This window comes from Neomonachus schauinslandi, chromosome 9 (genome assembly GCF_002201575.2).
Source record: "Neomonachus schauinslandi chromosome 9, ASM220157v2, whole genome shotgun sequence".
Taxonomy (NCBI): domain Eukaryota; kingdom Metazoa; phylum Chordata; class Mammalia; order Carnivora; family Phocidae; genus Neomonachus; species Neomonachus schauinslandi.
Window position 1 is genome coordinate 82,356,596 of NC_058411.1, and position 14,603 is coordinate 82,371,198.

Genomic DNA, 14,603 nt, shown 5'->3' on the forward strand with positions numbered 1-14,603 from the left:
CGCCCCAATGGTGGTAATTTTTAAGGAGGAATATTCAGCTGTTCATTGTTTAAACCAAGGTGACTTTCCCAAACTGCCCACCACCAAACAAGGTTGTAAAAGATCTATAACCTTAATGGAAGAGAGGGATGAGGGGAAAGGTCTTTGAAGCCCTCCTACGTGTTCCTCATTTGATTTAAAATACTTTTTTTCCTTTAGTAATTTCCTGGAGAGAGGCCAGATACCACCTTTCTGTTGAAGCTCATACCCTGCAATCTTTGGGAGTGGGGTGGGAATAGATAGATAGATAGATAGATAGATAGGGGAGTCCCCCTCGGGGCTTGAACTCACCAACCCTGAGATCAAGACCCAAGCTGAGATCGAGTCAGACACTTAACCGACTAAACCACACAGGTGCCCCTAGGAAATATTTTTAACAGTGTATTTATTTTGTTTTAAAGTTCCACCAAAAAAAATTAAAAAATTAAAAAAAAATAAAGTTCCACTAAATTAAAAAAGGTTTTTATTATAATGAAATTTAATTAACATCTAGAATAATATTTACCAGTGCCCTGCATATGCAAATTAGGAGTGATTATATTCTGATTGGCTGTAGTGACGTTCTCTTAATCTTAAATAATTTAATCTAAAATTGCTTTCCATAGCAAGAGGTAGTGAAAATGTGGGGTTTTGGGCGCCTGGGTGGCTCAGTTGGTTAAGCAACTGCCTTCGGCTCAGGTCATGATCCCGGAGTCCTGGGATCGAGTCCCACATCGGGCTCCCTGCTCAGCGGGGAGTCTGCTTCTCCCTCTGACCCTATCCCCTCTCATGCTGTTTCTCTCTCTCTCAAATAAATAAAAAATTTAAAAAAAAAAGAAAATGTGGGTTTTTTTCTTTTGTTTATTTTTAATATACTATATTAACTAACTAGAGGAACTATAATTCCTCTCAAATTGATAAAATAACTCTGTTAGAAAAGCAGTAGGCTCTGTGAAGTAATTTTTTGCTTTTTTGTTTTTCTTTAAAAAAATGCATAGACAGTACAGGAAAATGTTGAAATAATTCCCTTTCCCACCATTCCTACATGAACTACTTTTATTTTTCATGTTTCAAAAGTCAGCTTCTGTGGGTTCCCCCCTAGTATCTGAGAAGTTTGAATCTGTGTTCCGTCTGGAATACCCTGTAACATGGTTATGGTCTTCGCAATTCCTTAAGATACAAGCAATAACTATCCTTTGAAGTATTTGGTTCTCCATAGTCCTGTCATTAGATCAAAGTTCTGGGTATGCAGTCACTGTAGGGAGTCCCTTTATCCTTTTTAGCTGCTTCTACCAGAAGGGCCGAGTATGTGTCAACCTCCTAGCATTAGAGGAGTCCAAAACTTGTACTAGAGTACATCCAGCGTTTCTAAAAGCTTTTACAGCTTACAGTTCCCTGTGTCACTCACAGCTACTTAACCAAGTCTAAATGTCCTCACCTTAGAATGCAACCCAACTGCTTATGCGCTTGTTGGAGAACAAGCTGACACGCAAGCGGCACCCTGCTCCCTGAGACTTTGAGTAACTTTCCCCCACGAGGTTCTTTGCTCTTGCTGCTACCTCCAGGTCCCAGGCTCTACTCCAGTCGCCTTTCCCCCACCCCCACTCGGAATAGCAGCCTCTATAACACGGTCATTCTGAAAGGTGCCTCTTTGGTTTGCATTTTGGCCCAGGCTACTAGCTTAGCACAGATGACCTCAAAGTTAGGGTGCATATTTCATTAACTTGGACAGTTAAACAAACTGTCCAAAAAGATTAAAATATTTTTTTAAAAAATCCTCGGGACGCCTGGGTGGCCAGCCAGTCGGTTAAGCATCTGCCTTCAGCTCAGGTCATGATCCCAGGGTCCTGGGATCAAGTACCGCATCGGGCTCCCTGCTCAGCACAGAGGCTACTTCTCCCTCTGCCTGCTGCTCCCCCTGCTTGTGCTCTCATGCTCTCTTTGCTCTATCTGGCAAATAAATAAATTTTTTAAAAATCTTAAAAAAAAAAAAATCCTGCCAACTACTGGAGAACTCAGTGGTATTACTCTGAACTCAGATTTATGGCTGCCTTAGAGATACTCTAAGGTAGGTAGGGGACTTCTGCAAGATCCTTAGAATGTGAAGTTTGAGGCAGAGGCTTTTGCTTTTTTTCCCTCTCTCGTGATATTCATACATCGCTGTAGGTAAAAACCACATACTGAAGTAATTTACTATGTCTTCTGATTTCTGCTGTGGTGCTTATATCCGTATGAGCTACAACATAGCCTTTTTGGAATTTGGTTGTTCAAGTTGCAGTTCTCAGGTAGAGTCTATGATCTAACTTCTGTTCTAGAAGCTACTCTGGAGTTTTTTTTTTTTTTTTTTTAATTTTTTTTTTTTTATTTTTTTTTTTTTTTACTCATGAGAGACAGAGCGAGAGAGAAAGGCAGAGGGAGAAACAGGCTCCCAAGGAGCAGGGAGCCCGATGCGGGACTCGATCCCAGGACCCTGAGATCATGACCTGAGCCGAAGGCAGATGCTTAACCATCTGAGCCACCCAGGCGCCCTGGAGTTTTTTTTTAAATACACCTCCCAGCCCTTCTCCCCTTCCACTCTTATTGTTCATTATTATTAGTAAGCCATGAATACTGGTAGAAGTATGTCGGTCCCTTCAGATTTGCTAGAACAGAAAACTGGTCAAGAACAACTGAGTTAGGGTGCCTGGGTGGCTCAGTTGGTTAAGCGACTGCCTTCGGCTCAGGTCATGATCCTGGAGTCCCGGGATCGAGTCCCGCATCGGGCTCCCTGCTCAGCAGGGCGTCTGCTTCTCCCTCCGACCCTCCCCCCTCTCATGCTCTCTCTATCTCATTCTCTCTCTCAAATAAATAAATAAAATCTTTAAAAAAAAAAAAAAAAAAAAAGAACAACTGAGTTAGAAAGCTAATGGGTGGTTTGTTAAAAGGGTAGACATGCCTTAAGTTTAGAGCCAGAAGGTAACTAGCTAATTAATCAGGAGCAGTAGAAGAGGGGAATAGAGAGAAGTTAATGGACATTTCCTATGCAGAAAAAACTGGTACATTGGACATAAAGTGTAAGGTTCAAGTAGGGAAGGAATAGTAGATATTTCGTGTGTAGTATCTTTGCAGGGAGGAAAACCTAAATTTAATGAAAGAGAATATACTTGTGTATTATGTTTGGTGAAGAGATTATTCTCAATGATATCTTGGGACACATGTGAAAATAAGATGCAAGACTCTTTCTGTAAGGCTTACATTGCCCAAGCCTGGGAAATTGGAAAGCACACTTCAGTGGTAGGTCATAAGACCATGGTGTGGCATTTTGGTGCTGTCACTTCCTGTCCCTGAAAGCATTTGATAGGGAAAACACCACCAAGGGTACAAACAGGAGTGATAGGGAGGAAAAATAACAGGGAGGAGGAGAGAGCTAGCAACCACTCATTCATACGATGGGATTAAAAAAAAAAAAAAAAAAGGCCCAAACAAAAATGTCCATTTGTTAGAAAGAAGAGAGTCCTAAATCAAATAGTTCAGAATCCTTTTTTTTAATTTTATTTTTTGGTGGCGGGGGTGGGGGCTGGGGAGGACCAAAGGGAGGGAGAGAGAATCTCAAGCAGACTCCCTGCCGAGTGCGGAGCCCTACACTGGGCTTGATGTCATGACTGCGAGATCATGACCTGAGCTGAAATCAGGAGTTGGATGTCTAACCGACTGTGCCACCCAAGCGCCCCCAGAATCCTTTTCAAAAACATGTTGGAGGGGCGCCTGGGTGGCTCAGTCGGTTAAGCGTCTGCCTTCAGCTCAGGTCATGGTCCCAGGGTCCTGGGATCGAGCCCCGCATCGGGCTCCCTGCTTGGCGGGAAGCCTGCTTCTCCCTCTCCCACTCCCCCTGCTTGTGTTCCCTCTCTCCCTGTCTCTCTCTCTCTCTCTCTGTCAAATAAATAAATATATAAAAATCTTCAAAAAAAGAATTAAAAAAAAAACATGGTGGATCATGCGCCTGGCTGCTCAGTTGGAGCGTGTGACTCTTGATCTTGGGGTTGTGAGTTCAAGCCCTACATTGGATTTAGAGATTACTTAAAGATAAAAATCTTGGGGCACCTGGGTGGCTCAGTTGGTTGAGTGTCTGCCTTCAGCTTGGGTCATGATCTCAGGGTTCTGGGATCAAACCCCATGTCAGCTCCCTGCTCAGTTGGAGTCTGCTCCATCTCCCTCCACTCATGCTCTCTTTCTTTCTTTCTTTCTTTTTTAAGGTTTTATTTATTTATTTGACAGAGAGAGACACAGCAAGAGAGGGAACACAAGCAGGGGGAGTGGGAGAGGGAGAAGCAGGCTTCCCGTGGAGCAGGGAGCCCTACATGGGGCTTGATCCCAGGACCCTGGGATCATGACCTGAGCCAAAGGCAGATGCCTGATGACTGAGCCACCCAGGCGCCCCCATGCTCTCTTTCAAATAAATAAAATCTTTTTAAATTAATTAATTAATTAATTAAAAATAAAAATCATAAAAAAAAAAACCTACAAAAACATGGTGGATCTCATAGAAACAGCTACAGCTAAATAAGAAGGAAGCCCTGATTTCCTTACTTGTTATTAGTAAAAATCACATTGAAAAACCAAAACCCTTTTTTTAGTGTTCAGCATTGAATAAAACTACATTAGACAAAGTAAGGAAACAGCTGAATTATCTTCTAAAACCCTCTGCCTAAGCGAGAGTTATTTTTTAAAGTTTCATGTATAGTCTTGTTTGCAGCATTTTTGAGAAATAAAAGCATTTGGCCCAGCCCTGTAGTTCAGTACTTGTCACACCTGTTTTTTCTTTCCACTTTCCTCTTTGAAGACTTTGCTCTCCTCTTGCTTTTCCCCCATTTCATTTCGTTTTACTTTCTTTCTGAGGCTTCTTCCTTCTCTTTTTTTCTTATCTGATCTTTCAGATTCTCTCATTTGGATCTATTTGCGCTCCTATTCCCGCTCTGTTATCTCTTGCTGGTTCCAGTATTTTTATTAATAGAACATTTTGAAAATGATACAACTTATGAATTCATTTAGTAACAACTTCCCCGGGAAGTCGACCTAGATATCCAAGAGCATTTTGTGATTGCTTTACCATACAGATAATTAGCACAAGCTCTCAAGAAAGGTCTTCCCTGCTAAGCTAGTATTTCCCTGTGTGTATATTGGTTTAGTGGAGTTTCCATACACACCATACCTCTGGAACAAGATGTTACGCATAGATGAATTACCCCAGTACTGAAACTAAATCTTTGAAAATCCAGAAAATCATTGTAGTTGGAAAATTTTTTGATAGATATTATTATATATGGTTGTTTTTCTTGCTGATTTAGTCATGATTATGAATGGCAGTTCTTGTATTATGAAATAAGGACTTCCAGAATATTGAGCTGTGTGTAGTGCATTTTACACCTTTCTCCTCTGTGAATGTTTATAAGAAGTGGCCATTGTTCTCCTCTTTTGGTAGTCTTTCTACTCCCAACTTCCTGCATCTGATCTCGGGGGTCAGGAACCCAGGTGACCCGCTACAGTTTAGGTCAGAATACTCTGCATTAGTACTTGATTTTAGGAATTGTTATGTGGATTGCTTACAAGCCTTTTTTTTTTTAACATCTTGGTTCTTGGCTATGTAGATAACCGTACAGTAGCACCTCATTTATCTAGACACCATAAAATCTCATCATAAGAATTTGGGAAAAAATGAAGTGATTTTCGTGGACCACTTGTTCAAACTTGTTTACATTCTGACACTTCCACCAAGCAGTGGAATGGAGGTACTGATTATCTTTTACATTTTTTTGTATGACTGCTGTTTCACTTCTGTTTTTGTCTCCATAATCGGGCTGCAAGTTTTTATGACTGAATGTAGGGATTCTGTGTGTTTTCCAGTTAAATATATGTGATTGTCTGATTACAGAATACAGTAGTATCTTTTGTACTCTAATTACACAGTAGAAGGAAAAAGAAAGCTGAGCTACCCTTCACGTCCTTTAGCTATCCTTCATACTCTTTAATATTCTGTTAAATTGCATTTACTCTTCAACTCCGCTGACCCTTTTCTACCTTCGGGGGAAAAAACATAATCAGGGACGCCTGGGTGGCTCAGTTGGTTGGGCTACTGCCTTCGGCTCGGGTCATGATCCTGGAGTCCCGGGATCGAGTCCCACATCGGGCTCCCTGCTTAGCGGAGAGTCTGCTTCTCCCTCTGACCCTCCCCCCTCTTGTGCGCTCTCTCTCTCTCTCATTCTCTCTCAAATAAATAAATAAAGTCTTAAAAAAAAAAAAAGAAAAAAACATAATCAGGAACCATGTCCTCCCCACATACCTCTTTGCTGGCCACTGTTAAGGTCTAGAATGATGACTACAGAATCCTTTTGATAGTTGCTTCGACTTAGTATACCACTTCATGAAGAATCCTACTTTAGAAATCCAAGGGGTCGGGCGCCTGGGTGGCTCAGTTGGTTAAGCGACTACCTTCGGCTCAGGTCATGATCCTGGAGTCCCAGGATCAAGTCCCGCATCGGGCTCCCTGCTCAGCGGGGAGTCTGCTTCTCCCTCTGACCCCCCCACTCTCATGTGCTCTCTCTCTCTCATTCTCATTCTCAAATAAATAAAATCTTAAAAAAAAAAAAAAATCCGAGGGGTCATAGAGATCGTCTGGACTCCCCTATTTCAGAAATGGTATTAAAACAGGCTAATAGAAGTTCTGATTTCCTTTTCCGATCATAAAGAATATCCTGCCTTTATATAGAATTTCATGGTTTCTGATGTGCTCTGTGTACTTCTATTCTGTCTCCTTTGAGTCTCAAACTACCCTGATAGGTGGTCAAGGTAGTATTATTATTCCTACTTTACAGATAAGGTAACACTCTCAGGTGGAGGGCTTGGGCTGTATTCCAGTTCTTTTAACCCCTGATCCCAGCGTGGTTTATCACTAGCCCAGCTGTTCTTGAACACTACTAACCTCGGCGATGTATTTCATTTTACTTGTAAATTCATTTCAGAGTAATTGCCCTGCTGTGGTTTCTACTCTGGATCCTGAGACCTCGAATATGACCTTCCTTGCCCATTAGAAATACCCTCTCTGAAATCTTGACGTTTCTGCCTCAGGATGTTCAAAATCCTGCATCTCAATACTACCCAAGTCCAGAACAACCACTTGCCACCCCGTGTTCCTCCGGTCTGTCAGCTGCTTCCCCGAGTAGACCCGGCCTACACCACCCCCACACACTAAAGCTGGTACAGGGTTGTGTGGTACTAACCCTCCTTGTATCATTAGATCATGCTGCCCGTTATAGGATCTGTTACATCAGCGAGAGTCGAAGTGCTCATTTTAATTCAGTAGTGAAGAACGCATCTTCTTTCCAGTCTCTGTTTGAGGTTTTCTTAGCTGCTTGTCTACATGACGCTTCCCTGGTGGTGAGTGTGGGCCTGCCTCCGCATAGAAGTCCCACGCGAACAGGTAGTCATGTGTGTGACGCTCCTGACTGGCAACGCATCCTTGCCCTTTCCCACATTGTTTTTGAGCAGCTCTCACTGGGGACGCTCAGGCCTTTGTACTCAGATGCCCATCAGCAGGCACTTACCTTTTCATGCTTGCCTTCCATGTACCACGTCCACAGTCACAGCAGAGCCTGCCTTTCAGTAGAGTCACTGTTCCCAAAACACATTTTAAAATGCCAGTCAGGGGCGCCTGGGTGGCGCAGTCGATGAAGTGCCTGGCTCTTGGTCTTGGTTTCAGCTCAGGTCATGATCTCACGGGTCCTGAGATGGAGCGCCGGAGCGCCGCCTGGGGCTCCGTGCTCAGCAGGGAGTCTGCTTGAAGGTCCTCTCCCTCTGCCCCTCCTCCCACTCGCCCTTGCGCACACACACTCTTTCCCTCTCTAAAATAAGTCTTTAAAAAAATTTTAAAAAAAATGCCGGGTCATTTCCTGTACTCTCTGCTGGATGGGGAAAGCCTAAGAGTGTATTTCTTTAATCCTGTCCTTTATTCTTTAGACTCCATTTACTACCACACTCTGGCAATGAAAGAAGGATTCATTTACCTTCTGTCTTAGAGTCAACAGAGTAAGTCTTTTGCAGGGACAGGGGAGCAACCTCTGGGCTGTAGAACTGGATTAAGATATTTCTGTATTGATGTTACCTGCCATAAGCTTTGACCCTGTCCTTTATGGTTTATCAGAGACTGTGATCTTGGGAGAAGAGATGCTGGACAAATATTTCAAAGAGGTTCTTAGACCAAAAACATTCAGGAACCTGTAGTTTATGGGAGTAAAAGTCAAATATGACAAATGTGATCTGCGACTAATATAACACTGTATGTTAACTATACTGGAATCAAAATAGAATAAAATAAACAAAAAACAAATGTGATCTATTCTCCAGGAAAAAAAAAATCTTTGGAAGATGACTGGAACTCATTTGAGTGTCTTTCTGTATATTAATAATACATAAATAATAAACTGGCCCCCACATTTTAAGTGATTATTTATCTTTGGGTGGTGAAATACAAGTAATTTTTTTTAAGATTTATTTATTTTAGAGAGAGAGAGAGCATGAGCAGGAGGGGCAGAGGGAGAGAGAATCTCAAGTAGACTGCGCTGAGCATGGAGTCTGTCATGGGGCCTGATCTCACAACCCTGAGATCACCACCTGAGCCGAAACCAAGAGTCGGACACTTAACCATCTGTGCCACCCAGCATCCCCAAGTGATTTTTTTTTAAACTTTAAAAATACTTTCGGGCGCCTGGGTGGCTCAGTTGGTTAAGCGACTGCCTTCGGCTCAGGTCATGATCCTGGAGTCCCTGGATCGAGTCCCGCATCAGGCTCCCTGCTCGGCAGGGAGTCTGCTTCTCCCTCTCCCACTCCCCGTTTGTGTTCCCTCTCTCGCTGTGTCTTTCTCTGTCAAATAAATAAATAAAATCTTTAAAAAAAAAAACAAAAAAACTTTAAAAGTACTTTCGTATGTTTTCAAAGATTCATATAATGAGCATATATTGTTTTTAAAATTCGATTTTAAAGTTGTATCAAAAATAAGGTACTTTTTTAGAAAGTAAATATACGAACAGCTTAATCCAGTTTCTCAGTACTGAAAGGCATATTCATAAGAATTCGTATTTTTTACTTTTTTACTTTCTAAAAGATTTACTTATATATTTTTATTTTAGAGAGAGAGAGCATGAGCCAGGGGAGGGGCGGAGAATCTCCAGCAGCTTCCCTGCTGAGCACGGAGTCTTTTAGAGCCTGTTGCAGGGCTCAATCTCACAGTCCTGAGATGATGACCTGAGACGGAATCGAGTCAGTCACTTAACCGACTGAGCCACCCAGGTGCCCCAAGATTTTGTATTTTAAAGTAAAGTCATGTACGTACAATTCCCCTAAAACCCTGTCACGTATATGTGACGCTGGTTGTCAGTGGCATGATAGACCCTATTGAGTCAGTGTCACGGGAGATGAAGGTGGTTTTATTGTCTCATTTCTTTTGAAATTGCTAGAAGGAAAAAAATGAGGTTCCCTTCCCACTCAGATTTAGCCAGGAAAGCCCTTGTGAAGTCGAAACATTTTATTTTCTTCTGTTTTTACTCTTATCTTTCCTCCTTCTCCCCCAAGGGATAAATAGCATAGACTGCAAATGAGGGACAGTTGCTAGGCTCAGGCAGTGGCAGATCGAAGCAGATAGAGGGGGGAAGGATAAGGAAGCCAAGTAGCTTCCTGGCACATCCTGAATTCAACTCACCTGTGTGACCTGATTTAACATTCACCTTTTTTGCTCTCATAGAAACTTTTTCCCCCTTCTGGGGAGTTCAGAATTGACTCTGTTGCACATGAGAAACTGCAACCTATAGGCAGAAATAGACCTAGCCACTCTTAACACACATGTGACCCTGGTAGCTCAATCTTTACCCTCTCGGCCTCTTCATATTCCCATTGGTAGAAATACCAAGGGCCAAGACACACTGTTTGGAAGAGGTTTCATAACCAACCAGTAACTATTGACTACTTATTATGTGTGTAGTTGTGCTATTTCTTGTAACCAAAGCCCATACAAAAGGTGTTTTATACATTATTGCCTGTAGAAATATGTGTATTGTCAGCATGGGAAGCTGATACATTTTAGCTCAGTTGACTAAGATACTGAACCCATTGGCCTTTTTTGGATTCTTTCAAACTGACCTAAAAATTATCTTCCTTGAGTGATTAAAGTTTGAAATGGTTGAAAAGTAGGCTTTAGGGGCGCCTGGGTAGATCAGTCGTTAAGTGTCTGCCTTCGGCTCAGGTCATGATCCCGGTGTCCTGGGATCAAGCCCATCAGGCTCCCTACTCCGCGGGAAGCCTGCTTCTCTCTCTCCCACTACCCTTGCTTGTGTCCCTGCTCTCGCTCTCTCTCTCTCTCTCAAATAAATAAATAAAATCTTTTTTTTTTAATGTTTTATTTATTTATTCATGAGAGCCAGAGAGAGAGAGAGGCAGAGGCAGAGGGAGAAGCAGGCTCCCCGCCTAGCAGGGAGCCCGATGCGGGACTCGATCCCAGGACCCCGGGATCATGACCTGAGCCGAAGGCAGACGCTTAATGACTGAGCCACCCAGGCGCCCATAAATAAATAAAATGTTAAAAAAAAAAAAAAAAGTAGGCTTTAGAGGAGAAGCATTGGGATTTCTTACTAAATAATAATCTAGGTGTTGAAATGTTAAAGTTTGAGGGGTAAATTCACTTAATAAAGAAAAGTTGCTCTTTACTCATTTAATATATCATTCTTGAACATGTGACTTTTTTTTTCACTTTTCCCTTCTTCCTAGCTCGTAAGTACAAAAATAAGTGGCAATTAAAATAACCAAGAGTAGGGACGGCTGGGTGGCTCAGTTGGTTAAGCGTCCGACTCTTGGTTTCAGCTCAGGTCACGATCTCAGGGTCCTGGGATCGAGCCCCGCATCAGGCTCCCCACTTAGCAGGGAGTCTGCTTATCTCTCTCTGCCCCTCCCCCTGCTCATGTGTGTGCACGTGTGCACACTCTCCTCTCACTTTTTCTCTCTCTCTCTCTCTCAAATTTTTAAAAAAAATAACAGTAAATTAAAATGTGAAAGGGATTTTAATTCTTTGATTTTTCAGTACTTTAATCTGGCAGACTGTGGCTTTTAAGAGTAGCTCATAACGACCTTTCTAAGATGGAAACTCCACCAGAACTACTCCTCCACCACCCCCCAAAAATACCCCCAAAATAAATTTACTTCTGATCTTAACTATTGTGAGGTAGGAAATCAATTTATGATCACATTATAGGAGTAACAAAGACTTTGTACTTTTGTTAAATAGTAGATGTAGAAATTTTCTGTTAATACTAAATCTATAATTCAATGTGATGCTAGAAAAATGATTATTTTTTGTGGTACATAAAATAAAGCTCCCAAGTAAAGTATTTTTCCCCTAAAATCATCCTCCTAAAATTGGCAAGTTAAACTATCAAATGAGGTATGGTTTAATATGACCAAATAGTTTTTAACAGTCTTTTTTTTTTTTTTTTAAGCTTTATTTATTTATTTGAGGGGGATGAGGGGCAGAGGGAGAGGGAGAAAGAGAAAGAGGCTTAAGCCGCCTCTGTGCTGGGTGGAGCCCAACACAGGGCTCGATCTCACAACCCTGAGATCATGACCTGAGCCGAAACTAAGGGTTGGGTGCTTAACCCACTGCACTGCCCAGGTACCCCAATATAACCAAATAGTTGCGGTTTTTTTTAAGATTTTATTTATTCATTTGACAGAGATAGATACAGCGAGAGAGGGAACACAAGCAGGGGGAGTGGGAGAGGGAGAAGCAGGCTTCCCGCGGAGCAGGGAGCCCGATGTGGGGCTCGATCCCAGGACCCTGAGATCATGACCTGAGCTGAAGGCAGACGCTTAATGACTGAGCCACCCAGGCGCCCCTAACCAAATAGTTCTTATGAATTTTTAAAACAACCATATAGTCTTTCATTTTTATAATTAAAGTGCTTGATGGAGACAATTTTATTGGCCTTGAGGTGACTGTGTATTGCCTGCCTGTTATTTGTTAATCCAGATTGCAAGCTTCTTATGTCTTTAGGATCTCCTTTTTATGATCCAATTTAAACATTATGTTGTAGTGTTAACATACGCAGATTTAAAAAAAAAAAGATGCACACATGTATATATATTTAATAATATAGTTTACTCTCTGCCTCCTTGCGGTTGGTACCAGTGCTACCATCTGTGCCAGGGATTGGCCTTCATCCTTTCTCCCTGTGCTTTCTACAGCTTTCTCCTGCTAACAAGCTTTATTCCCTGCCTTCCTGGGACCCACTCCAGAACTAAACCATCCTCTGTGTATTGAAACCCAGTCATACCAACCTCTAGCCATGACTGCCCTTTATGCCACAAGAAACATTAGAAGCTATGTTCTGTACCAACTGAGTTAGCTCAGTTGACTTGTTGTAAGGTTCATATCTTTGTTTTCCCGTTGTGATAAAAAGTACATTATTTAAATTTTATCTTTGTTATATCCATTATCTACCATCTCTAAGAAATTGCAAACTGGAACTTACGAAATTTTAAGCAAGGTTTGGAAAAAAATCCATCTTTCTTCGTATACAGTATATTTGTTTTGGGTTGAAAGCAGTAGAGACTCCTGTAATCATTTTGATGAATATCAGAGACTCGATTCTTGACTCTTCCAGCTTTTCCCAATAAAGTCCTTGTTTTAGTTTTCCTTTTTCTTTTCTCCTTGTAGTGGACATTTGGGAGCAATAAAAATAAGAAGAAAGGCAAGGCCAGAAAAATAGAGAAGAAAGGAACCATGAAGAAACAAGCCAACAAAACTGCTTCCTCAGGCAGTTCAGATAAAGACAGTTCTGCTGAGAGCTCAGCCCCTGAGGAAGGTGAGCCTGCATTAGAGTCTCAACTCACTTTACCCTGAGTGTATTCTCTTTCCTTTTTCTTGGTTACACATGCATGGTCTGGCTGAGGAGGAAAATCCTTGAACCAGATACAAAACTCAGTGAAAAAATGTTCTTATTTTGAAACCAGTTCCAGAACTTTTGCTGACACTGGAATGAAAGTGAACTTGTTCTGAGACTAGAATGATACACCTTACATTTCTTTTAAGAAATAACATTTATGTGCAAACTGGCCTGTATAGAATTGGCCAGACCTGGTTTTAAGCACATTGCCTGTGAATGTTAGGTCAAATTGAGTTAAGTAAATTCTTATTAAATTGCTAGTTTAACTTAATACTCATTTTTTCCATCACCCTTTATCCTGTCATGATCCAGTTCCATTGAGAATTCACCAGTGTAATGACTCGTTAAAACATTGAATATTTTAAATGCCAACTCATAAATATAGAAGAAATTATTGAAAATCACCATTTTTCAACCTTCATGGTGATAACTGATTTACTTAAGAATTATGAGTCTTAGGAGCACCTGGGTGGCTCAGTCAGTTGAACATCTGACTCTTGATCTCAGCTCAGGTCTTGATCTCAGAGTCACGAATTTAGGCCCTGTATTGGGCATAGAGCTTACTTCAATAAAAGGGGGCGGGTGGCAATGATTATCAACACTGTGGAGTCATCTCTATGGCCTCAGTCTTCTGTAGCATAGGCTAATCTTGTGTTTGGGCCTTGTTGTAGGTGAGGTGTCAGATTCTGACAGCAACAGCTCCTCCTCCAGTTCAGATTCAGACTCTTCCTCAGAAGATGAAGAGTTCCATGATGGCTATGGAGAAGACCTCATGGGCGATGAGGAAGACCGGGCCCGTCTGGAGCAGATGACAGAGAAGGAGAGAGAACAAGAACTGTTCAACCGCATAGAGAAGAGGGAGGTGTTGAAAAAAAGGTAAGGTTGTAATTCCTTAATAATAAAACTCATATTTGGAGCCCTGTCTTCCCAGAATTCAAGACTTAGAACTTCTGATAATATCTGAGATAAGTATCTGACTATCCTTCCAGCATAGTTTTTGTATTTTTTTTTTTTTTGAAAACTCAAATGTTAAATTGCCTTTTGATAGTCAAAAGCTGCTTCAGTATTTTTTTTTCCTTTTTTTTTTTTTTAAGATTTTATTTATTTGTTTGACAGAGCACAGGCGGGGGAGCGGCAGGTAGAGGGAGAGGCACAAGTAGACTCCACACTGAGCAAGGAGCCCGATGTAGGGCTCGATCCCAGGACCCTGGGATCATGAGTTCTTCCTTATCTCATAACATAATTTCACAGTAAAAATAAACGTGTTTGTTGTCTCTAGAAATAAAATAGTCCTCAGAACTAGGAGCCTTTTCTTTTTTTTTTTTTTAAGATTTTTTTTTATTTATTTGACAGAGAGAGACACAGAGAGAGAGGGAACACAAGCAGGGGGAGTGGGAGAGGGAGAAGCAGGCTTCCCGCGGAGCAGGGAGCCGATGCAGGGCTCGATCCCAGGACCCTGGGATCATGACTTGAGCCGAAGGCAGACGCGCAACGACTGAGCCACCCAGGCACCCCAGGAGCCTTTTCTACCTAACTAATAACATGAAAGAAAAATAGAATTTTCTCTGACCACAGTTAGTTCCATTTCATTTGGAAATCTGTCCCTTTTGGAGACCATATTAAGTA

General features: G+C 41.7%; 1 protein-coding gene across 1 annotated transcript in view; it reads left to right on the forward strand.

Annotated features, from left to right (window-relative positions):
* RTF1 (RTF1 homolog, Paf1/RNA polymerase II complex component) overlaps positions 1 to 14,603 on the forward strand; it is a 53,866-nt gene that overhangs the window by 15,377 nt on the left and 23,886 nt on the right. Inside the window, exons 3-4 of the mRNA XM_021695619.2 lie at positions 12,749 to 12,896; positions 13,649 to 13,853. Coding sequence (XP_021551294.1) covers positions 12,749 to 12,896; positions 13,649 to 13,853 — 353 coding nt within the window. The remainder of the gene's footprint in view (positions 1 to 12,748; positions 12,897 to 13,648; positions 13,854 to 14,603) is intronic.